Source organism: Lipotes vexillifer, unplaced genomic scaffold (assembly GCF_000442215.2).
Source record: "Lipotes vexillifer unplaced genomic scaffold, Lipotes_vexillifer_v1.1 scaffold1129, whole genome shotgun sequence".
NCBI classification, from domain to species: domain Eukaryota; kingdom Metazoa; phylum Chordata; class Mammalia; order Artiodactyla; family Lipotidae; genus Lipotes; species Lipotes vexillifer.
The window spans coordinates 535920-561454 of NW_006789022.1; the positions used below are offsets into that span (position 1 = coordinate 535920).

Consider the following 25535-nt stretch of genomic DNA (forward strand, 5'->3'; position numbering starts at 1 on the left):
GATGCAGCCCTCTGCTCCTTTTGCCCCAGGAGCCCCTGCCTCCCAGGCCAGGCTGATGCTCAGAGGACCCAGCTGCTCCTGCAGGGTGACAGAAAGAAAGAAAGGAGGGGACAGGGCGGGGGTGCAGGAAGTGCCTTTCTTGGAACTCTGCACCAAAATAGCCCACTCCGTTCCTACTCTGGGTCTCAGTGTCCCCACGGGGGAGGTGTGTGTCACCAAGGAGACCCTCACCAGGGAGGGGCCTGAGTTGACCTCAGTCTGGCTTCTGCCCACCATCCTCCCACCCCTCCCACCCCTGACAGCCCTCACCACCCCCGCCTCGGGCTCTGCTCCACTTTGAAGTCCTAACATAAATATCATGTCTGCTTGGGTTCCCCTTCCCGGCCCGGTCACAGCCCCCAGACCTGGCTCCCACCCCAGCCAGCACTGGGGGTGTGAGCTGGGGGAGGGGAGCGAGGGAGGCCTGGACCACCCAGGGAAGGTGGCGAGCCAGAGACCCGGGGACAGGAACAGGGAGACAGAGCGGGTGAGACACCAGAGATGGAGAGGGGGGAAACAGAAGAGGGCAGAGAACAGAGAGACCCCAGAAACCAACAAGGTGACAATGCTGGGGACAGGAGAGGAGAAAGAGGGACCCCAGAGACAGAAAGGGGAGCTAGAGACCCCGACGGAGAGGGAAGAGAGGAACAGGGAGGAAGAGACCCTGCAGTCAGAGGGAGGGACAGTGAGACACAGAGGTCCCCGGGGAACGTGAATGGGCAGGAAGAGAAGGGGAAAGTTCCAGGTGCCAGTGGAGATGGCAGGGGCGGAGACCAGGGTAGCAATGGAAAGGAAAGAGAAATGTCCCTGGAGACAGGGTGACCAACCATCTTTGTTTGCCCGGGGCTGAGGGTGCTCCAGGGACACGGCACTTGCAGTGCTGAGACCAGGCAAGTCCTCAGCAAACGGGGAAGAGTGGGTCACCCTGGCTGGCAGGCCTTTGCCAGATGCCACAGGGATCAGAGAGTCCACTCGCATAGGTACCCTTCACACAGGTGAGGAAGCTGTGGCCCGAGAAGGGCCATCAGGGACGTCCCTAGAGGACATGGCAGGGCCAAGGCAGGGCCAGCTTCAGGGACACTCCATGGAGCTGCACGGGCAAAGGGCTCCAGAGGGAGGACAAGAACAGTGAGGGCTGGGAGAGCACCTGTCCTGGGATCCCCAGGCTCGGGTACAGTCCCCGCTCTGCCTCCGCCTGTGTGACCTAGGGCAAGCCTCGTCCCTCTCTGGGCCGTGTGAACACTGAGTGGAAGGGTCGGGCCCCTCTAGCTCTGATGGGGGCTCCAGGACTCATGGCCCCCTGGGCAGATGTGGCCAGATGTTCAGGTCAGGCATCTGCCAGGAGACAGACTGGGGCTCCAGCTGGGCCCAGGTTGGGCAATCCAGGGGCAGCCATATGCTTCTCCCCTCACAGCTGTGGGCACACGTGCGGGCCCTCAAGGACACACGTGTCACCCAGCTGTGCACACCCACAGCAGTGCCAGGCTTTCACAAGCGTGCGCACGCACGTGCGCGCACACACACACACACACACACACACACACACGGTCATGCACAGACACCAAGGTACATCCACAAACACACAGTCTCTCTGTATGACAAAGACACCTCTGCCCCACCTCAGCCCTCTCCAGCTGTCAGAATCCTTTACCCCAGGGGCCAGGCCTGGAAGACAACCCTTCTTCCTGGGTCCCACCTTCTCCAAGCCTCTCTCTCCCACCCTGTCTGGTCCAGCAACACACCCCTCCTGTGGGTCTCTCCCATCCAGAAGCACACAGGGTGTGGCACAGCACGTGGGGCAGGGGAGGGGGCTGCAATCAACCCCCTCCTTCCCAGATTCCCCTCCCTCCCCACTCCTGCCCTGGGACCTCTCCCACCCAAGACCAGGCGCCTCCCGCCCACCCGTTGGCCCTTCCTCCTGAAGCCTGAAGGCTGGGGTGATTTGGGAAGAATTTAGAAATGGAGAGAGGTGGGGGGATGGGGACAAAAGAGAAAGGAGGAAAGGAGGTGATTTGTACACAAAGCAATGTGCTGGCTCAGCGGCCCTCGTGCCAATGCTCTCTAGGACTCCTGCCCGGGGGGGCGCCCCCCAATCACACTCAGCTCCCCCATGCTGGCTGCTCCACTGGGGCCTCTGAGGGCCAGCCCCTCTGCAAGCCGCCTTCACCCCAACACCAACAGGCCCGCATACTGCATCCAGAATCACCGTCTGGCTTGTCCCAGTAGCTGGAAGACAATGTTCCTTCTGGGGAAGTGGGCTTCTGTTTCCATGGCCCTCCTGAGGTGAGCTCTCCCCAAAAGGGCCATGATCAGAGCAGGGAACCCCAGCCTCCTGACTCCCAATGTGAGTCAGCCACGCCTGGTGTCCTGAGCTGTCCCCACCCCAGCCAGGGAGACACATTGGCCTCAGGCCCCAACAGAGAAAACAGGCTGTGTGGTAACAGGGAAGCATCACACATGCTGCCTGCTGATGGTGCCCAAGCTGTCCCGTCCTCCTGGGCTGCACTCCTACAGATCCATAGGGTTACATTCTGAGTGTGCCATCCAGCACGGTGGCAGCTAATTATAAATTAGCATTTCTGCCTGGTTCCCTGTACCCAACCACGCATCTAAACATTTTCTCATCCACACACCCATCTACTTAGCCATCTATCCATCCATCCACTTACTCATTCCTAAATCTATCCATCTATCCTTCCATCCACCCATCCATCTATCCATCCATCCCCCCCATCCTCCAAGCAGTTATTGCATCAGTTAGCATCTTTGTGCTATGGGGGAACCAAGATGAGTCAGGCTGAACGGGACTGGCATGAAGACCACAGCAAGCCCCCCTCTATCCCCTCACCCCCAGACCCATGATGCTGCGCCCACTATATACCTTCTCCTGACGAAGGTAGGAAATTCTTTTTTTTTAATTCATTCATTCATTCATTTGTTTATTTTTGGCTGGGTTAGGTCTTCATTGCTTTGCATGGGCTTTCTCTACTTGCGGTGAGCAGGGGCTACTCTTTGTTGTGGTGCGCGGGCTTCTCATTGCGGTGGCTTCTCTTGTTGCAGAGCACGGGCTCTAGGCGTGCAGGCTTCAGTAGTTGTGGCACGTGGGCTCAGCAGTTGTGGCTCGCGGGCTCTAGAGCTCAGGCTCAGTAGTTGTGGCGCACGGGCTTAGTTGCTCCGTGGCATGTGGGATTTTCCTGGACCAGGGCTCGAACCTGTGTCCCCTGCACTGGCAGGTGGATTCTTAACCACTGCGCCACCAGGGAAACCCTAGGGTAGGAAATTCTTAGGCAGCCTCCACCCCACCTCTCCCAACATGGATGGCCCTGGGGGTGGGGGGTAGGTGAGTGCTAGATGCCCACCCGAACTGGGCACCAAGGTGCATCTCCAAGTCTCATTCTCTACCTACCAAACCCTTAGTCTTGTTGGGGTCAGGGTGTCCCACTCCTCCCCACTACCGCCCGCCTCCTGGCTCAGGCTTCCCTCCACTTGCCCAGCCAGGCCATCTGGAATTTGGCCTTTGACCCTCCTCCTCCTGCCTGCCCCCCAATGCCTCACCCCCACTGAGGCTGTAGTCCTGACCTCTGATCTGACCCGCCCACTCGCCAGACGGCCTGCAGCCTCCCCTCAGACGCCCCAGCACTGGCCATTGCCCGAATCATGACTGGGACCGCCACACCCTTGGACCAGGCTCCGGCCAGCCCCCGCCCGCCCCTGAAGAACCTCTAGCGGCTGCCTTCCCCAGCCTGCCCCGCCTTGCTACCCAGATCTACAGCCAGCTCCCTCCCCTCTCCCAGACTATTGCAGCAACCTCCTGACTGGTCCCTGGCCTCCAGTCCCCCCTCCACCCACCGCATACCAGCCCCAGGGATCTCTCATCACGCCTCTTCCCCGTGACCCCCATGATGGAGGCCAGCCTTCCAGGGGCAGCTCCACTGCTTTCCAGGCCAGGCCTCTACCCCGTTTCTGGTACTTTCTCTCCAGTCTTCACTGTCCCTCTAACCCTAAACCTCCCTCCGGGCCCCGGCAGAGTCCTTTGTATTCTCCAAACACATCTTGAGCTCTGCCAGCTCAGTAACTTTGTCTAGGCTGTGCCTTCTTCCCATCATGCCTTCCTTCCATCCTCATTTCTTGACATCATACCCAACTCTCAGACCGCTCCAACGACTCCTCAGGGCACTGCAGCAAAAAGAACTGGAAGAAGGGTCCGAGGTCTTGGTTCTGGTCCCAGCCCTGCCACACACTCTCTGAGACTCCCTGGGCCTCAGTGTACCCACCCACAAAAAAGCTTGCTGATTTCCAGGGATCTCCCAGGCCTAGGATGGTATGACTTCTGGGGAAGGCTGGGTGAATGTGGGGAGCAGGTGGGCTTTGGCTCCAGGCAGAATCGCATCATCCCCCCTGCGTTGCCTTGAGCCAGATTCTTCACTTAGCTGAGTCTCATTCACTCATTCATGCATGCATTCATTCATTCTTTCGTTCAGCAAACCCCATTGAGCAGCATCTGTGGGCCAGGAGCTTTCCAGGCTCAGGGGATACAGTAGGAAATAAGACAATGACCCTGCCAAAATGGAGCTCGCAGTCTCCTAGGGCTGGAGTTCTCCACTAGGGGCAATGCTGCCCCCAGGGGACATGACATTTGGCAATGTCTGGAGTCTTTTTTTTTTTTTTGGCCGCACCGTGAGTCCTGCGGGATCTTAGTTCCCCAGGATCGAACCTGCGCCCCCTGCAGTGGAAGCGTGGAGTCTTAACCACTGGAACACCAGGGAAGTCCCAGGGAGTCATTTTTTATTGTCCCAACTGGAGGGATGCTACTGGCATCTAGACAGAAGCCAGGGATGCTGCTAAACATCTTACAGTGCACAACACAGTCTCTAGAAGATATCATTACCCAGCCCTGAATCTCAATAATACCGAAGGTGAGAAACCCTGGCTATGGGGGAATTCAGGCCAGCAAGCAAATATATACCACATCAGATAGGGGTAAGTGCAAAGAAGAAAAATGGAACAAGACCAGGGGGCCAGGGAGCCCCAGGGCATGGCGGAGGAGGGTGGTGGTCTGGGATGTTGATGCCTGAGCTGAGACCTGAAGAAAGTGAAGAAGCAGAGACTTTGCATCTTTCAGGAAGAGTGTTCTAAGCAGAGGAGCAGCCAGTACAAAGGCCCTGAGGTAGACATGTGCCTGGTGAGTTTAGGGAACATCCACAGGCCAGAGTGGCTGGAGCAGAGGGAATGAGGGGAAGGGAGAGGGATGAGTCTGCGGGGAGATCACAAGAGCCTGGAGGCCGAGCATGGTAAAGACTGGCCTTTCTTCTGAGTTGAGACGGGGGCCTCGAGGGTTCTGAGCAGGAGGGTGACTGAATCTGACTTGGGTTTAAAAAGATCCCTCTGGCAGGATGGAGAAGGCAAGAGAGAGACCAGAGGATAGGGTGTTGCACAAATCTAAATGGACAAGTGTAGTGGCTTGGGCCAGACATGGGTGGCAAAGGTGGTGAGACGCAGTCAGATTCTGGATCTGTTCTGAAGGTGAAGACAACAGGATTTTCTGAGAGATTGGATGTGGGGTGTGGGAGAAAGAGGAGTCAAGGATGACCTCAAGGCTTTGGGTCTGAGCCAGTGGAAGGATGAACTGCCCCGCATTGACTTTCCTCTCATGAGAAGGGGGATAATTCTCTGTGCTTCACAGATGTAAACCTTGAAAGAACGACCCTCCTGGCATATAGCAAGCCCTTCTAAAGTCTTGGTTCTCAAGGGGATTGGCCGTCTGCAAGGCCAGCCCTGCCACTGTAAGAAGGTTAGCAAAGCCGCCCTGGTTCCATCCCCACCCCGCCCCAGATTTGCTCAGAAGACTAAGGAACATTTGTCTCATGCTTTGCAGCTGACAAAGCACATTTGCACACACTGAGTGCCATGATACAATAGCCCTGCTGAGCTGAAGGGCCCTGACACATTAGCCCCGTTTTGTAGGTAAGAAAAATGGAGACCCAGAGAAGGTCAGCGACTTCCTGCAGTCACACAGCCGATTGTGGCAGAGTGGGAAGCCGGATCAGGACAGCATGCTGAGGGGCAGAACCTCTTCTCAGCATCCCCACCCCGGCTCAAATTTCTGCTAAGAGTGCAGTGGGTGTGCACGGGTTAATCTGACAGCCAGCTCCCCAGGGACCATCCTGAATGATGGGCTCAGTACACATGCCTCCAGAGGCTTCCAGGAGGGGCGGGAAGAGGACCCCAGCCAGGCCTGCGCAGCAGGCCCTGTCTGGGGGCAAGGAGGGCTCCACACATGTGACGCCTGTGTCACACACACGTGTGTACCATTGTGCGCCCCATGTCCATACGTGGCCTCTCACCAGTCCCCTCCCAGCCAGCCCAGCTCACCCTGCCCACCCCCTCCCCCATGCACCCTGCCCTCCTGCAGTAGGGAGCCCAGAGAAGCATTTCCTGTTTGGGGGCCGCCTCCTCCCCCTCTAAGTCCAGGTTCCCAGGGCCCCAGGCTGAGCAGAGGTGAAGGGAGGGCAGCCCCCTGCCCCTCCTCCTTCCCCGGCCACCCCCAACACCCGGTCCAGCTGGAGCCAGGAGGCTTGAGGGCAGAGGTAGGAGCTCAGTATATAAATGAGGGCTGCGGATGCCCACGCCTGTGGGATCGAGGTGCTTCCCACATCCAGGGCCTGCATGCGAAGGTGGGTGACTTCCTGTGTTAGGGCCTGCAGAACGCCACACCACTTTCGCATGTACACCTAAAGGGTTTAGCATGTCAGAGTATGTGCAACTCTGGGGCGAAGGGACAGAGTATCGAGAGAATGCCCTTGTGTGTGGAGAGGAGCATACACACGTGTGTGATGTGAAAGCGTGAGTCAGAGCATGTTTCCACACACATGACGAGCAGTTGTTCACGGATGTGATGAGGTCAGTGTGTCCCGATTGGGGTCTCTGTGAGTCTCTGGGAAGCGACCTCAACCCTCCGCCAAGAGCCCCAGATGGCGCTGGAGTTTTCTGAGGGTCGTCCAGCCTCCTCTCCTTGACTCCCAGCCCGTTAGCAGCGCCTCCTCCCCTCCCCTGCCCCCACTCCCAGCACCCCTCACCCCTGCCCCCCGCCCGACTGCTTCCTGCTCTGGCGGCCCCCGGGGAGCGAGAGAAGGGAGCTGGCAGCGGCCCCAGACCACTCCTTACAAGGCCTGAGCCCGGCCCGGGCCCGCCCCCGGCCCGCCCGCCGGAGGCCCCAGTCCCTCCCCCTGTCAAGAGCGGCTGCCGGCCGGGCCCGGGCCCGCCCCCGGCCCGCCCGCCGGAGGCCCCAGTCCCTCCCCCTGTCAAGAGCGGCTGCCGGCCGGGCCCGGGCCCGCCCCCGGCCCGCCCGCCGGAGGCCCCAGTCCCTCCCCCTGTCAAGAGCGGCTGCCGGCCGGGCCCGGGCCCGCCCCCGGCCCGCCCGCCGGAGGCCCCAGTCCCTCCCCCTGTCAAGAGCGGCTGCCGGCCGGGCCCGGGCCAGTCAGGGGGCGTCGCGATGCTGCTGCGCCTGCTGCTGGCCTGGGCGGCCGCGGTGCCTACGCTGGGCCAGGCCCCCTGGGCCGCCGAGCCCCGTGCTGCCTGCGGCCCCGGCAGCTGTTACGCGCTCTTCCCGCGGCGCCGCACCTTCCTGGAGGCCTGGCGGGCCTGCCGTGAGCTGGGGGGCGACCTGGCCACGCCGCGGACCCCCGAGGAGGCCCGGCGCGTGGACAGCCTGGTGGGCCCCGGCCCGGCCAGCCGGCTGCTGTGGATCGGGCTGCAGCGGCAGGCCCGGCACTGCCAGCCTCAGCGCCCACTGCGGGGCTTCACGTGGACCACAGGGGACCAGGACACGGCCTTCACCAACTGGGCCCAGCCCGCCACGGGTGGGCCCTGCCCGGCCCAGCGCTGTGCGGCCCTTGAGGCGAGTGGCGAGCATCGCTGGCTCGAGGGCTCGTGCACGCTGGCCGTCGATGGCTACCTGTGCCAGTTTGGCTTCGAGGGCTCCTGCCCAGCGCTGCCCGATGAGGCAGGCCAGGCCGGCCCTGCCGTCTACACCACGCCGTTCCACCTGGTCTCCGCAGAGTTTCAGTGGCTGCCCTTCGGCTCTGTGGCTGCCGTGCCGTGCCAGGCTGGCAGAGAAGCCTCTCTGCTCTGCGTGAAGCAGCCTGACGGTGGCGTGGGCTGGTCGCGGACTGGGCCCTTGTGCCCCGGTACCGGCTGCGGCCCGGACAACGGAGGCTGTGAACACGAGTGCGTGGAGGAGGCGGACGGTCGGGTGTCCTGTCGCTGCACCGAGGGCTTCCGGCTGGCAGTGGATGGGCGCAGCTGCGAGGACCCCTGTGCCCATGCCCTGTGTGAGCAGCAGTGTGAGCCTGGAGGGCCACAGGGCTACAGCTGCCACTGTCGCCTGGGTTTCCGGCCAGCCGAGGATGAGCCGCACCGCTGCGTGGACACAGATGAATGCCAGATTGCCGGCGTGTGCCAGCAGATGTGCGTCAACTACGTTGGTGGCTTTGAGTGCTACTGCAGCGAGGGCCACGAGCTGGAGGCTGATGGCATCAGCTGCAGCCCCGCTGGGGCCATGGGTGCCCGGGCTTCCCAGGACCTTGGGGACGAGTTGCTGGACGATGGGGAGGATGAAGAGGATGAAGATGAAGGCTGGGAGGTCTTCCATGGTGGCTGGACAGAGATGCCTGGGATCCCATGGATGGAGGCCACGCAGTCACCTGACTTTGGCCTGGCCTATAGACCTAGCTTCCCAGAGGACAGAGAGTCACGGATGCCCTACCTGGACCCCACCTGGCCACCCCCGCTTAGTGCCCCTAGGGTCCCCTACCACTCCTCAGTGCTCTCTGTCACCCGGCCTGTGGTGGTCTCTGCCACACGCCCCCCACTGCCTTCTGCCCACCAACCCCCTATTGTCTCTGCCACGCGTCCACCCCTGACCCCTGCCCCTCAGCCCCCCGTGATCCCTGTAGCACAGCCAGCTTTGCCCTCTGACCACCAGTTCCCCAAGATCTCAGCCAACTATCCAGATCTGCCTTCTGCCCACCGACCCCCCGTTATCTCTGCCACACACCCAGGACCGACCCCTGCCCACCGGCCCCCAATTATCTCAGCCAAATATCCTGAACTGTTCCCCACTCACCAGTCCCCCATGTTTCCAGATACCCAGGTCGTTGATACCCAGAACACCACTCATTTGCCTCGAATCCCAGCTAACCACGCCCCTCTGGTCACCACCTCCAGCGCCCGTCAAACCCCTGTGACCCCAGATATCCCGGTCCTCAAAGCCCAGGCCACCCACCATCCCATTACTTCCACTGTCCAGTCTTCTCTGATCACTACCTCCAGGCCCCCTGTGTCGCCTGCCCATCAAGTCCCCGTGCCTGCTGCCACCCAACCCCCAGCCTTCCACACTCCCCTGCCCCCAGAGAGCCCCACTAACCAGACCTCACTCGCTAGCCCGACACACCCCAATTCCAAAGCCCGACAAGTCCCAAGGGAAGGTACCCTTGACCCCAACCTGGCCCCGTGGCTGCCCTCGGCAGTCCCCACAGCCCTGGGGGAGGCCAGTCCAGCAGGCCGCAGCCGCAGGGATGATCGGTGGCTGCTGGTGGCACTCCTAGTGCCAACATGCGTCTTCTTGGTGGTCCTACTTGCACTGGGCATCGTGTACTGTACCCGCTGTGGCCCCCACGCGCCCAATAAGCGCGTGACCGACTGCTATCGCTGGGTCACCCACGCCGGGAGCAAGGGCTCGACGGAACCCGTGCCCCACCGGGGCAGCCTCACAGGGGTGCAGACCTGCAGAACCAGCGTGTGATGGGGCGCAGCCCCCGCTCTGTGGGGGGGGGGAAGGGCCATGCGTTGGACACATGGGCCAGGCTGCACCAGGGACCCACGGGGGCTGCCCAGCTGGACAGAAGGCTTCCTGGTCCCCCGGGCCCAGCCAGGCTCCTCTCTCAGTCAACCGCTAGACCTGACTCTTGGGAGCTCTGTTTCCTGGCCCAGCACTCACGACGGAGGAGATGCCGAGGCCCCCCAGCACCTCAGGGGGTGGGTTCTGGGGTCTTCTCCAATAAACAGGGTGCCAACCTCACCCAAAGCTCCTGACCCCCATTGGTGCCTGAGGGGAGGGTCTGGGAGGACTCAGAAAAAAGAAGGAGGGGATCTTCCTTCAGCTTGTTTGGGCTCCCCAGGAAATAAGGTAAGACTCCTCAAGGCAGGGTATGCTTTAGAGGTTCTCAGGGAAACAGGAGCCCAGAGAGGGCAGAACTTTGCCCAAGGTCACACAGAGAGCCTAGGGGTGGGAGGTTCGGCATGAAGAGAATTTCGTATTGGTTCCTCTTTTTACCATAACTCTTAGAAGGTGGGACTGAATCTGGAATGAGGGCTTCTGCTGAACTGGAGCCAAACTGGGGTTTAGGGGGTCAAAGGAAAGTTCTAGGCCTGGTGATTCTGGGGAGTGAAGGCGGTCTAGAGAGTGAGCTCTGGTACTTCCCTTCCCCTCCTCAAAGGCCGCCCAGAAGTTGGTGGCTGGGGCTCAGGCGGCTTGAGTCAAGGGTGCTGTCACCCCCCTGGGTTGTAGGTGATGGGAGGCACTCCTCCTCTCTGCTCTGGGAAGGCGGTGGGAGTCAGAGCCTAGAAGCTGGGCTGCGGAGAGCCAGGAGCTCAGGAGCGAGATCCCACATGCAGCTCCCTGGGCAACCTCCTGAGCAAGGCCTTCCCATCTTGGGCCACACTGTGCCCTTCTCTGTGTGGATGGTGCTGGGAGAGGGAGAACTGCAGACCGAGCAAGGCTCAGGCTGCTCCAGGCTGAGATGTGCCATGAACGGGAGGAGGGGATGGTAAAAAAAAATCACAGCCTGTGGGGACCCAGCAACCTCCCTCATCCTGGGCTCATTGCCTTGGGGGGACCAAGGAGGGGGAGGCGTGGCAGGGGGAGGGGGAGGGGGAGGCGTGGGTTCCCACCACCTCTGTGATTTTTCAGTTGCAGCTTCTAAGGGACCTCTAATTAGGAAGGAGCAGAACCACCACGACCACCCGGGCAGGCGAGGAGGGGTGATCCAGAGCCCCCTTTCCTATGCAGTGCCCTTTGCCACCCTCTGACCCCAGGGGCTGGGCCTGGGCTAGAAGGCTGAGCTGGGCCCCAAGGGACCAGGAGAGGAGGGGCGGGAGTTGGGGACGAATAGAGGCGCAGGGTCGGGGGTGGCACGGAGGGGGCGGAGGGAACGCTACGCACCGCCCCCCCCTCCGCTCTCACGTTCCCCTAACTCAAACCAGACGCCCCCGACAGACCCAGCCCAAGCTTTTAACGTTGGAGGCGCCGCCAGAGAGGTTCACTGGATGGGAGTGGGGGTCGCGAGGTTGTCCAAAGGCCTAGGACTGAGAAGAAGGTGGGGGGAGCAGACTGGGGGTTGACAAAGCCTGCCAGGACGGGAAGAACTAGAGCTCCCTCCTGTGACCCTGGGCAGGAGATCCACAGCGCCCCGAGGGCAGGAAGGAGTTAAAAGCACTGCTGTCAGAGGGCGGGGATGGGAGTGGGGAAGGGGGCCCAGAGCCGTCTCTTTGTCATCCTGTAATGAGCACCAGATGCGGAGCTGCGTGCGGCCCTAAACAGACAGCCTCCCAGGGCAGAGCCCCCACTAGCGCCGAAATGGGGCTCCGCCCAGACCCAGAGCTGCGTTTGAGGCTCCGCCCACTGATTCAGGCCCCGCCTCCTCCAGGCGCGACCCGGGCCTGCACTATCAGCTTGGCTTCTCGAAGCTACGAGCCACGCCCACCCACTGCTGTCTGGCGTCCCCTCGGGAACTCTCCAGAGGCAACGCCCACCAAGGCCACAAGCCTCGCCCCCTGCCAGCTCAGAGGTTCTCGCCGAGCGATTGCCCCGCCCCTCTGCTCTATCAGCTCCGCCCCTGCCAAGGCAGTACCTAGGCCCCGCCCACCAGGGCCATAGCCCCGCCTCCTAAGCGCAGCTTGCGCTAGGAGACTGGAGGCTATTAGTTGCAGCTTCCAGGAGGTATGAACTCCGCCCAGAGTTTACACATTCTCCTCACGCAGCTCCGCCCTTTGCAGAGCTGGGGACTAGGTCCACGAGGGTAGGGAATCCCTCAGAGACATTAACTCTGTCCGGTAGAGATGCAGACTCCGCGCTCCAGGAGTTCACCGCGTTCCATTCTAGCGTCTCTTCAGGCTACACACCCAGCTACAAGCCACGCCCCCCCCCAGCATCCAAAATCATAGGGTCGGGACCCCAGACCGGCCTCACCAAGGGAAGAGCTCCGCCCACGTATGGCTAACACACTTTCGCTTCTTACTGAGGTAATGGCCCACCTACACAGAGCCCCAGGGCCCTCCCACTAAGAATGCCCAGAAGCCCCGCCCTTGATGGTCCCTTAAGTCCCGCCCACCCAGGGCGCTGCTCTCTGGGGCTTTGAGCACAGGCATCAACCACGCAGAGAAAGTAACCCAACCTCTCCTCTCAGGCTCCGCCTCCTGTTAATGTTAGCCCCACCCACCCTAGGCCCCACCTTCTCAGGACGGAAGGCACGCCCGCTCCGGACCTGGGATCCTCGAAGTCCTCACTGCCTCTGGGTATGCTCAGACTACTGGGTCCGAACCCTATTGACCAGGATGCCCCTTGGACCCGACCCGGGCGCCCACTCTCCTTCCCTGCCCCCGGTTTCCGTTCGTCTAGATCGCGGGTTCTTTGGAGGGAGCTCCGAGACGGTATCAAGAGTACGGCGGACGGTGTCCATGAATGGGCCTTTGGCGCCATCTACCTTCGGTGGCTTGAAGCCACCAGAAGGCCTCAATCCGGTCTCTCCCAGAGCACACTAGTGTTCAATGAATAGTTGCTTAATTTATTAAATGTTTATTGCTGTAATATCTGCCGAGTTTCCCCGGCAAAACGGCAGATCTGCTCGCAGGTGCCCTCCGTCGTATTTGGAAGACCCCAAGAGGGCTTCACACTGGTCCTCAAGCTGAGGCTGTCCCTGCCAGTCTTCATAGCAGCCGGTGGGACTCTTGCTGTTCTTCCTCTTGAATCCTGTTTCCCGGGGGCGAAAGAACAGCGTCTCACCTGGGGGTCAAGAACTGTTAGTGCTGGGCCCTCCCTTCCCCCAACTAGCGCTCGGATGTGTGGACACATTTCATAGGGGTGTGTGTTTAGCGGGAGCGAGTGGGTTTGGGCTCAGAGGTCCTCAGCTGGGATCTGACAGTCACAGTTTTTGGAGCGGAATTGATCTCAAGGCCGACCTCTATATCAGTGCTCATCCCTACATTTGAAAATATTAGTCTGCTGACTCCTACACTAGACGGGGTTTGGGGGGGTCTCCAGGGAGCCTTGGAGATCCTGGAGTTCAGCGCTAGGAACTCAATAAAATATTCTTCAAACAATATTGGAACAGGCTGTGGGGAGCTATAATTGAGGGGGGTTGGATCTAACACCTACTGAGCTCAACTAGGTGCCAGCACTCCCTGCTTCAGAACCACCCCCGGCAAACTCAGGCCTGGGGAGTGGGATGCCTTCCAGAGGGGATTCCACCTCTGGTGTCCTGGCCTCTACAAATGCAAGTGGGGTTTGGTGCCAAATACTAATTAAAAGAATAGTAGATGATTGCAGCACTTATTATATGCCTAGCCCAGTTCTAAGGGCTTTACATTTAAGAATCTTTTAAGAGCCATAGCATTTAAAGAACATTTAAAAAGGCTTCCCTGGTGGTGCAGTGGTTAAGAATCCACCTGCCAATGCAGGGGACACGGCTTCGAGCCCTGGTCCAGGAAGATTCCCACATGCCGTGGAGCAACTAAGCCCGTGCACCACAACTACTGAGCCTACGCTCTAGAGCCCGTGAGCCACAACTACCGGATCCGCGTGCCACAACTACTGAAGCCCACACGCCTAGAGCCCATGCTCCGCAACAAGAGAAGCCACCGCAATGAGAAGCCTGTGCACCTCAACAAAGAGTAGCCCCTGATCGCCGCAACTAGAGAAAGCCCGCATGCAGCAACAAAGACCCAACACAGCCAAAAATAAATAAATAAAATAAGTAAATTTTAAAAAAAGAACATTTAAGAACCATAACAATCCCCACGAATTGCCATTTTTACCACAATTTATGAATGAGGAAGCTGAAGGCACTTGCCTGAGTGCCTTGTGTTAAGCCACCTGCCCTACTTGACCAAGTTAGCAAGTAGAGGTTTGAATCCAGGTAGATTCTGTGATCCTCACCCTTAGAGCAGAGCCAGTGCATAATGACCGCCACGTCTCTAATCAGAAAATGCCCACTTCCCAGGGAACTTGCTTTTAGGGGTGAGGCTGCAAGATGTGGGCTCCCAGGCTGATCATGATGTGATTGGGTGTGGGGGAAAAGTGAAGCCTTCCTCACAGTGAGTTGTTGTGGTTTTGGTGAATGATGATGCTAAGTGAGGCGTGGCCTGTGACCTTGTGGGATCCAGACAAGGGGCCCAGACCAGATGCAGCTTTAGGGCCCCTGCGAGTGGCCATGCTTTAGCGTGATTTTGGTGAGTTTGGGGATTTCTTTCCAGGAGACCACCTGGCAGTGGTTAAGACCAGGCACCCTAGGGACTTCCCTGGTGGCACAGTGGTTAAGAATCTGCCTGCCAATGCAGGGGACACAGGTTCGAGCCCTGGTCTGGGATGATCCCACATGCTGTGGAGCAACTGGGCCCGTGCGCCACAACTACTAAAGCCCGCGCGCCTACAGCCAGAGCTCCACAACAAGAGAAGCCACCGCAATGAGAAGCCCAAGCACCGCAAAAAAGAGTAGCCCCAGCTCGCTGTGTCTAGAGAAAGCCCGCGCAGCAATGAAGACCCAACGCAGCCAAAAAACAGAAGACCAGGCACCCTGCACCAAACAGCCTTGCTTTGATTCCAGCTCCACTACCTGAGGGTTGGGGACATTAGGCAGGTTCCCTAATTGTTCCTCATTTGAACAATGTGTATGCTATAATACCCATGATAGCCACAATAATCTGCTGGAGACGAGAAAGGTCTCTCTATGAGGAGAGGCAGGTTTCTTGATGGAAGCCTATGAGGACATTCAGGGTGGCTGCAAGAACCTCCTGTAGGAAGTGCTGTCTGCTTTAGCTGGCAGTGGGGAGCCCTGAAGACAGAGTCCAGAAACTGATCATGGGAGAACTGAATCCACAGAAACTGACATCCTATGCCCACCAAGTCCCTATGGCAGAGGTTCCCAAACACTGTCGGTTCACCAGGTCCTGAGTGTCTCAGCTGATTTTTTCATGGTGTCCCTTGGTCACCCAACAGTTCCATTTAATAAATAGTTAGGTTCAAATGACGTAAGAAGTCCCTGTGTTTTAATACCTCAGTGGTCATTTGAGAAAATAATACACACACATTGAAAGATACAAAAATATTTTATTCTTAAATAACCACAATCACTTGCTGATGGGTGTGTGCCCCACTTCTAAAAACTTGGAGTGAGACAGGACATCGTCACCTTCATTTCCTGTTCTGCACTGACTTTCCCTGTGGTACTTGCTTTTTATCGTGGAAGCTGCCAAAAATCCAGCTGTGCAAAGATATTATGTCATCGAAAGGAACGTACTGCAATCCGATGTGGAAGCTCTGAACTGCCTCGAGCTAGCAGCTTGCCAATTGTCTGACAGATATCCAGTATCTCTGTGTTTCCCTCAAAGTTTTATAATATTTCATGACGTCCCCATGAGTTTGCTGCAGTGCATGGGCCCTGCATCAAAGGAAGGATTCTGTAAGATGCCAGGATTCTGAAGGAGGACGCCTGTGAGGAGTGGGAAGAAGGTGCGAGGTTGCGGGTGCCTGGAGCCCTTTCCCTCCCCCTTGCTCTACTCCACTGCCAGTTTCGTCCCATGATAAATGAAAACAAAACGGTGGGGTGGGGGTGTGATGAATTGGGAGATTGGGATTGACATGTATACACTGATGTGTATAAAATGGATGACTAATAAGAAAATAAATAAATAAATAAACATTTAAAAAAAACCCAAAAACCAAAACGGGCCTGTGGGTGGGCAAAATCAGATTAGAAAGATGATATCACTCCCAAGATGAATGACGGAAGCCTGTGGAGAAGAGGCAAACCTGGCTTTGGGGGTACACTACCAGGCAGCAGAAAGTAAAGATTTAGGTCTTAACTCATGGATTGTCTTGGAGGGCCTTATGGGAAGCTGGATTTTCTTACTCTGACGCAGGCATCTGACAGCAGCTTTTTCAGAGGGCTCACTCCAGCCCCAACCTAGCACTGGTCACACCGGGAAGAGTCAGACTTCCGTGGAATAATACAGAGGAAAAACTTCCTAGGCTTTGGAGAACAGAATGGTAAAATCAGTCTTGCCCACCTGTTAGCTGACCAACCTCACAGACTGATGTGTCACCGGGTCCCAGAGATTCTCTGCTCTCAGTGGCCATTGAAAATAGCCTGATTAGGACTTCCTTGGTGGTCCAGTGGTTAAGACTCTGTGTTTCCACTGCAGGGGGCATGAGTTCGATCCCTAAATGGGGAAGTTCTGCATGCTGTGCGGTGCGGCCCCAATAAATAAATAAATAAATTTTTACATTAAAAAAAAAAGAAGACAGGCTGATTAAAGAAGCCCTCGAAGGACTGATTAAAGTGGGTGCTCTACCTGGATATTTCAGGATAATAATCTCCTTCTGTCAAGGTTCTTAACCTTAATCATATCTGCAAAATCCCCTTTTCCATGTAAGGTAATATACTCACAGGTTCCAGGGGATTAAGATGTGGGCATATTTGGGGCCATCATTCTGACAGCCACACTTAGGGACCAGGAAAACAGTGCTGGGTTGGTGTGAGATCCCTCTAGCCACAGCGAGTAGGTCCTGCAGTGGAGCGCCCAGGAGGACAGATGATAAAATCTTCTTTTTATTGTCGACTTGTTTACTAGTGAGAGGTTGCCAGCCACTTTCTGCTGCAGCCAGACTGCTGGGAGAGGTGGTGATAGCTGCCAATTTTCACCCAACAGTCATCCCTGGTCATGTGGCCATGGCACTGGAGGGGACAGTGTGCTGCCACAGCTGTCACAGCCTTGGGAGTGAGGGGCTGCATCAGGAGATGTTTCCAGCTTTGGCCCCTATCCAGACCCTCGTACTGAATTTACGTCTAGCCACCCCCTCTTGGGGGCCCTTGGGGTTCTTTCCTGCCATCTGATTTCAGTTTAAGTCCATCACCAGCATCTGGGGCTGTGTAATCACTTTATGTGTTGTTGTTTTTGTTGTTTCTTGTGTATTTATGTATTTATTGGCTGCGTTGGGTCTTCATTGCTGGGTGCAGGCTTTCTCTTGTGGCGAGCGGGGGCTACTCTTTGTTGTGGTGCGCGGGCTTCTCATCGCAGTGGCTTCTCTTGTTGCGGAGCACGAGCTCTAGGCACGCGGGCTTCAGTAGCTGTGGCACACGGGCTCGGTAGTTGTAGCTCGCGGGCTCTAGAGCACAGGCTCAGTAGCTGTGGCTCACGGGCTTAGTTGCTCCGCGGCATGTGGGATCTTCCCGGACCAGGGCTCAAACCCGTGTCCCCTGCATTGGCAGGCGGATTCTTAAGCACTGCGCCACCAGGGAAGTCTCTATGTAATCACTTTAAACCTCGAAAGGAAAGGAGGTCTCAAATGCTCTCCTCCCGGGGGCACCTTGGCCCCCAGCCAGTCAGCAAACTTCGATGTCAAGCAAAACAGAAGGGAATCTTTGGTAGGACATTGGGAGCTGTGGGGTTAATGTGGACTGAAAGTCAGACCTGGAAATAAGCAGAAGCTGGGGTAGCTTGGGAGGCTGGAGCAGGGACTCAGGAGCAGCGTGATCAGGCCACTGCCGGATGCTTGTCCCCAGCCAGTCTCAGAATATTTGAGACTTCGCCTAAAATTTACATTCCAAGCATCCATTTGGCCTTTCTTGGATCATGTGCCTGCAATTGTGTTGGTTGAAGAGGAGGGGAAGTCTTTCAGAAGGGGAAGATTACAGAGCCACCAGCTGGTTTAAAGCGGCAGGCAACCTCTAAGTGGCAGTTTCTCTCACTAATAAGGAAATAATTAGAGTAGATTTTAATTTTCTTCCCTAGTAGAGGCTCCACCACAGAGCTTGCTTACAGAGGACCCACCTCGGACTATTTTCCTGGTTCCTGTGTGTAATTTAGGACATTTTGACACATGCAGAGCCCCATATCCCCATGGGAACAAGGGCTATTACAGGGAGAAGGGTCAAGTAGAGGCCACTGGAACCCCCGCAGCCACTAAAACAACAAACCATTCACTCACTTGTCCAATATTTATCAAGACCGTACTATGCATCAGAGACTCCACAAGGGATCAGGGTTACAAAAGTAACCAGACAGGAGAGCAGCAAGAATACATAAGGTAAGGAGAGGGGTGAGGGGCAGGGAGAGAAATAGGTGAGGGAGATTAAGAGGTACAAACTTTCAGTACAACATAAATGAGTCATGGGTATGAAATGTACAGTGTGGGGAATATAGTCAATAATTAGGTAATATATTTGTATGTGACAGATGACAGCTAGACTTATCATGGTGATTATTTTGAAAGGTATAGAAATATTGAATCACTATATTGTATACAAGGAATTAACAGTGTCATAGATCAGTCATATTTCAAAAACAAACAAACTCATAAACAAAGAGATCAGATTTGTGGTTACCAGAGGTGGGGGCTAGGAGGAAGGGGAATTGGATGAATGTAGTCAAAGGTACAAAGTTCCAGTTATAAGACAAATAAGTACTAAGGATGTAATGTACAACATGACAAGATAATTAACAGTGCTGTATGTATTATATGAAAGTTGTGAAGTAAATAAATTCTAAGAGTTTTCATCACAAGGAAAAAAATTTTTCTATTACTTTAATGTAAGTCAAATCATTATGTTGTACACCTTAAATGTATACAGTGCTATATGCCAATTATATCTCAATAAAACTGGGAAAAAGAGGAATACGTAAGGTGAGACCACCCAGGGCCCTGCCCAGGCAGGAGAGGGTGGTGATCTGAACCAAGGCAGAAGCAGAGTTGGGATGGGAGGATAGAGTAAAGTTGAGAGGTGGTTGGCAAGTGGATTTGGACCAGATCCAGTGACTGGCTGAATGTGAAGGAGGACTGTGGCCGCCGGGTTTTGGCTCCCCCTGGTGGTGCCATTCATGGAGGCGGAGACACGGAAGAAGCAGCCACTTTGGAGAGATGGGTGATATTCAGTGTGGGCTCTATTGCGTTTGCCGTATTTGGAGGTCACCCAAGTGGGCTACTCAAGAAGGTACCTGTATGCCTGAATCCAGAGCTCAAGGAAGAGGGCCAGGTTGAAGATGGAGATTGGAGTTTCCTTTCTACCCCACAGTTGGCGGTCCCTGAAACTACCGGAGCTACCACCTTCACTGGTGAATCCTTATCGTTCCACCCCTTGCTTTCCCAGCAAACAAACGAATGATGCGCTTTTTTTTGTTTTTGTTTTGTTTTGTTTGGTTGCACCGCGTGGCTTGCGCGATCTTAGTTCCCCAACCAGGGATCAATCCCGGGCCCCAGGTGGTGAGAGCAAGGAGTCCTAACCACTGGACCACCGGGGAATTCCCCTCCAACTCCTAACTTCATAACTGTCCACAGAGTCTGAAATTTTCAAGGATCTTATATTTGTTTTATAAGTGTTTTTAGAGTTTTGAACTTGATTTTTATTAAAATATTAGTCTAATATTAAAATATTAGTTATAACACATTGTGGTTTTTTACAATATTTATTTATTTGGCTGCATTGGGGTTTTTTTTAAATTAATTAATTAATTAATTTTTGGCTGCATTGAGTCTTCGTTGCTGCACACGGGCTTTCTCTAGTTGCAGCCAGCGGGGGCTACTCTTTGTTGTGGTGTGCAGGCTTCCCACTGCGGTGGCTTCTCTTGTTGCAGAAAACGGCCTCTAGGCGCGTGAGCTTCAGTAGTTGTAGCATATGGGCTCAGTAGTTGTGGCTCGCGGGCTCTAGAGCGCAGGCTCAGTAGTTGTGGCGCACGGGCTTAGTTGTTCCATGGCATGTGGGATCTTCCCGGACCAGGACTCGAACCCATGTCCCCTGCATTGGCAGGTGGATTCTTAACCACTGCACCACCAGGGAAGTCCACCCACATTGTGTTTTATAACACAAAAATTAAAACTCTTCCACTGAAAAAAAAATCAGTATTTTTATTTTGGTCAGTTTTATTTTATGTTTTACAAACAGCAGCCAAAAAGAAGAAAAATACAACTGCCTTTTCCTGGGCAACCACAGGTTACTGAAAATTAGCCGATTTTGGTCTCAGCTGACATACAGGACAGAAACTCCTCCTTGGAGCAGAGCCAGCACGGCCTCTGGCACTTGGTGTGCAGTTATCAATTTGGCCACTCTGCTTTTCTTCATTGCTGTTGATCTGACTCCCAGGGGCTTTTTGCCTTCACCCAGCAGGGCAGCAGCTCGCCTTTCCACCCCGGCTCAGGGACATGTCCTTGTCCTTTCCAGCCACTTCAGTGATAAATTCATACTCAGGGGCTCTGGAGGACAGAGGGCAGTGGGTGTGACCTGGGAAGGAAGATGAAACTCACAAAAAGTGCACGGGCCTACCACCTGGGGGTGCTCTAGGGGTCCGGTAGTTCTGGGTCTGCATCCACAAAGGGGACACAAAACCTCATGGGCTGCTCTGGGTTGGGGAGGCAGCACACACTTCCCTGGCTGCCCTTCTCGGGCCCATGGGCCAAGGAAGACAAAGCTCCACTTCCAGTGAGGCTGAGTGATGCAAATCTCCTTTGGCAGGTCTGGGCCACAGGATAAGGTGAAACGGGCCACCAGCCAATCCTCAGGACCTTGTAGCCCCAGTAACGCCAGAGGTGTTGGTAGAAGCTGTGGAATCATTCACTTAACACATGTTCACTGGACATCGACTGTATGCCAGGCACTGTGCTGGCTGTTGGTGAGTGTGTGTGCGCATGTGCAATATGGACCTATTTATCTATTTATTTATTTATCTATTTATTTATTTATTATTTTATTTATTTTGGCTGCATTGGGTGTTCGTTGCTGCGCGCGGGCTTTCTCTAGCTGTGGCGAGCGGGGGCTACTCTTCGTTGTGGTGTGCAGGCTGATCATCGCGGTGGCTTCTCTTGTTGCGGAGCACGGGCTCTAGGCACGCGGGCTTCAGAAGTTGTGGCATGTGGGCTCAGTAGTTGTGGCTCGCGGGCTTAGTTGCTCCGAGGCACGTGGGATCTTCCCCGACCAGGGCTCAAACCCGTGTCCCCTGCATTGGCAGGCGGATTTTTAACCACTGGGCCACCAGGGAAGCCCTGCAGTACCTATTTATAATTAATAACAATAATAGTACAAATGGTAATGATAGCTAAATTTATTGAGCACTTGCTATGCTGCAAACCCTGTTTTTAGCATGGTGGCATATTATCTTTTTTTTAATACTGTTGTGATTTTATTTACTTATTTATTTTTATAGTTGATTTACAATCTTATGATGGTGGCATATTATCTTATTTAATCCTTATGACAACCCGTGGAAGCCAGAAGATTCTATTATTATCTCCCATTTTGTAGCTGAGAGAGAGGATAAGTAACTTGCCCAGGACCACTCAGGTGGTAGTGGCAGAATTGGAACTCCGTCAGACTGAAAGTTTTGCACCTGTTACCATTTCCCTCCCATAGCTTAATTCTAAGAGAAGAAACAAATAATAAACTCATGCATACATAAATAAAAATAATTGCCACTTATGGCAAGTGGCAGAAAGGAAATGCAAAGGGATCTGAGGTAGAACAGTGGATGGCTTCAGACAGAGTGTTCAGGGCATCTCGAGAAGAGCTGGGGATGAGGAAGGCTCCTGGAGCTAGCACAGCATGTGCCGAGACCTCGAGGCGGGAAGGAGCCTGGTTTGTTGTAGGATCAGGCACGAGGCCACCGTGGCTGGAGCTCCAAAATGAGAGGGGGGCTTGGGGATGTCCGCCAGACCTCACAGGGGTCTGAGGGCCAGGGCAGGAGTCTGGGTTTTCCTTGAGGCACTGATATATAGATATAGATATAGATATAGATATTTTTTCACCACGTGGCATGCGGGATCTTCCTTCCCTGACCAGGGATGGAACCCGTGCCCCCTGCAGTGGAAGCACAGAGTCTTAGCTGCTGGACCGCCAGGGAAGTCCTGAGGCACTGGTATATTTTGAGTGAGGTGGAGATGTGATTTGGTTTATATTTTAAGGTGATTCGGCATGGGCTGGAGGGGATGCGAGGAAGGGGAGGCTTGTTGGAGTCCAAGGTTGTCACTGGAAGAGGACCCCCTAGGGGGACCTGGAGCAAGGTGGTGGCTTGGAGAGGACTGGGGGTGTTTAGAGAGATGTGTTGTAGGCAGAATCCTGGGTGTAGATGTCACGTCAGGGGTGAGGGAGGTGTTCATGGATCAAATTTTACAACTTCCAGATCTTCAAGATAGTCCAGTTGGAGCGGGGAGAAGTGGGGCGGGGGGGTGTGGGTGAAATAAGACTGGTCCTGGTGGGCGATGGCTGCGGTGCTGGGTGCTGGAGACAAAGGGCCTTGTTGCATCAATCTCTCTACTTTTGTGGTCCTTGAAATTTTACGTAATACAAAGTTTAAAAAAAAAAGCTATGAAGACGAAGATTGCTATACAAGCGCCTGGCTTAAGCAACAGTGGTGACACTATTTCCTGAGATGGAAAAGATCGAGAGAAGCAGGGTTGGGGGTGTGGAGATCGGGCACCTTGTTTCAGCCGTGCTGTGTGGAGCCGAGTCAGGCCTCGATCAGAGAGCAGAGGCAGAGGTCTCTGGGATCTGGGGACAAAGCTCTGCCCCCTTCCTCAGCCATTATTCTCCTTTGAGAATGGTTTAGAATGGGGTATCCTGGTTCACTGTTGGCTCAAATAGAGACCAAACATGTGAACGAGAGACACCAGACCACCAGATGGGAGCTGTCCAGCAGACACTGGGGTTTCCAGTTTCACCAGGCTGTGCAGGCCCAGTGACCCTGCAGTAAGAGGTGGAAATGGGTTCAGAGCCTGTATCAGCTATCCATTCATTGCATGTAACAAACCACTCCAAAACTTAGTGGCTTGAAACGACAAGGATTTCTTATTTCTCACCATTCTGTAGGTCAGCAGTTTGGGCTGGGATCAGCTCAGTGGTTCGTCTGCTAGTCTGCTACTCTTACCTGGGGGTCATTCTTGTGGCTACAGTCATGTGTGGCTCCATTTGGGCTGGCATGTCCGGGCTCTTGTCTGGGGCATGTGACCTCTCATCTGTCAGGAGACTAGGCTGGGCATCTTCACAGCCTGGTGGTCTCGGGGCTCCAAGAGAGCACAGGTGGAAGCTGCAAGTCCTCTTGAGGCCTAGCCTCCAAAGCTGTGCAGCCTCACTTCTGCCACATTCTACTGGACAAAGCAAGTCATAAGGCCAGCCCAGGTTTAGAGAGCAAGGAAATAGATTCCACCTCTTGCGGGGATGAGCTACGAAGAGTTTGTGGCCATATTTAATCTACTGTAGGCTAGAGGGCCCAAATAAATGACCTAAGCATGTCATTCTGCCCCTAGTAGGCCCACATCTGATATACCACCACCTTCTCCCTCAAACAAGCATTATAAAATGGTTGGTGTTCAGGAATTCCCTGGCGGTCTACCGCCGAGGCCTGGGTTCAACCTCTGGTCAATCCCACAAGCTACACGGTGCAGCCAAAAAAACCCCCCAAAAACAAACAAAACAAAACAAAACAAAACAAAAAAAAACAGTTGGTGCTAATTTTTCAGACCAGTCTATAGATGTTGATTTGTTAGGAATGGCATTTGGCTCATTGGCCAATTGCATTTTTGAAGATGGCCACTAATATATCTGCCATCCCACATGCTAATCTTACAATGTGATGTTGACAAGCCTCCAGCGAGAGGTGGGGTCTTATGTTCCCTCACCTTGAAACTGGGTGGACCTTTGTAATAGCTTTAACCAATAGAAAGGGGCAGAAGTGATGCATGTGACTTCTGAGGCTAGATCGCAAAGGGCAATACAGCCTCCACTCTCTTGGTACACTTGTCCTTGGAACCTAGACACCAAGTTAAAAGGAAGCCCAAGCCACATGGAGAGGCCCTCTTTTGGTGTTCCAGCCAATAGCCCTAGTTAGGCCCTCAGCCATCAGCCAGCATCAACTGCCAGACATGTGAATGAACAAGCCTTATGGATGATTCCTGGCTTTTGATTCTTCCAGCAGAGGCCCTAGACATCATGGAACAGAGATAAGCCACTCCCATTGTGCCATGTCTGAATTCTTGACCCACAGAAACCAGGAGAGATAATAATGATTATTGACGTTGTAAGCCGCTAAGTTTGGGGGTAATTTGTGATGCAGCAGTAAATAGGTAATAATATGGGCTGCTGGTAATAGAGACAAGAAAAAACAGTGGCTTAAACAAACTAATGGTTTATTTCTCTTTTTCACTGAGAGGGTTTGGAAGCAGGCAACCCAGGGATGATGTGGACACACCTATGGTGTCATCAGAAGCCTAGGGTCTTTTTCCTTTTTTGGCCACGCCGCACGGCATGCAGGATCCTAGTTCCCTGACCAGGGATCGAAACTGTGCTCCCCCGCAGTGGAAGCTCAGAGTCCTAACCACTGGACCATTAGGGAATTCCCAGCCCCAGGTCTTTTATCTTGCTTCTCTGCTATCCTCAGCACATGGCTACAATTCTCAAGGTCATCTCCAGGTCCCAAGTAGCTACTGGAGTTCCAAATATCACATCTGCACTCCAGGTGGAATGCAGGATGAAGCAGAGAGGACAGAACTAGCCTTCACCGATATTGTTTCTATTTCAAGGAGCATTTTTAGAAATCCCTTCCAAGACCTTCTCCGTATATCTCATACCCTAAAATTAGGTCACACAGCCACACCATATGTGCAAGGGAGGCTGGAAATATTGCCTTTTAGCTGGGCTCATCGCTATGTAAAGTAAAACTGGGGTTCTGGTATTGAGGAGGGGAGAATGGATAATGGTTGGTGGGCCATCAGTGGCTGAGGTGTTAGAGCAGGATGATGGAAGAGGGAAATCTTCCCCATGGGGACGAGCTGGAGCCACACATTGCCCCCCTGCCTGCTGCAGCCTCCTTGAATGTTTGGGCACCACGGAGTTTTCCACCTAAGTTGCTTCTGAACAAAGGTTTGACTTCACCCACTGTGAGGCAGTGGGCTGATGCACAGGGAAAGCTCTGGTCTCTAACTCCACCCTCCCCATGTGGCCAGCAGGCAGCTGGAATTCTGCTAAAAATCCTAATATGCAGTCCTGAGCTTGTCACTTCCCTGCTCAACCACCTTCCAGGGCTCCAGTTTGCCCCAGTTTAAGGGCAATCCCCCAGTTAAGGGATTGGTGTTGAAGGCCTCAGCCACCTCTTCCACAGCTCTGCTTCCACCCTTGCTTCATGCCCTGCACCCAAGCCCTTGTGCAGGCAGCTCCCACTGCCCAGAGCACCCTTCGCCCTGT

The 25535-nt window shown here is 54.9% G+C and overlaps 1 protein-coding gene across 1 annotated transcript; it reads left to right on the top strand.

The window, feature by feature from the left end:
- The first annotated feature begins 7531 nt into the window (after nt 1-7531).
- Nucleotides 7532-9841, top strand: CD248 (CD248 molecule). Its single transcript, XM_007462201.1, has one exon. The coding sequence runs from the start codon at nt 7532-7534 to the stop codon at nt 9839-9841; it is 2310 nt and encodes a 769-aa protein (XP_007462263.1).
- The last annotated feature ends 15694 nt before the right edge of the window (nt 9842-25535 follow it).

Bases quoted from the DNA above. Each gene is read 5' to 3' on its own strand.
- CD248 (XM_007462201.1), top strand. From the start codon at position 7,532: ATGCTGCTGCGCCTGCTGCTGGCCTGGGCGGCCGCGGTGCCTACGCTG.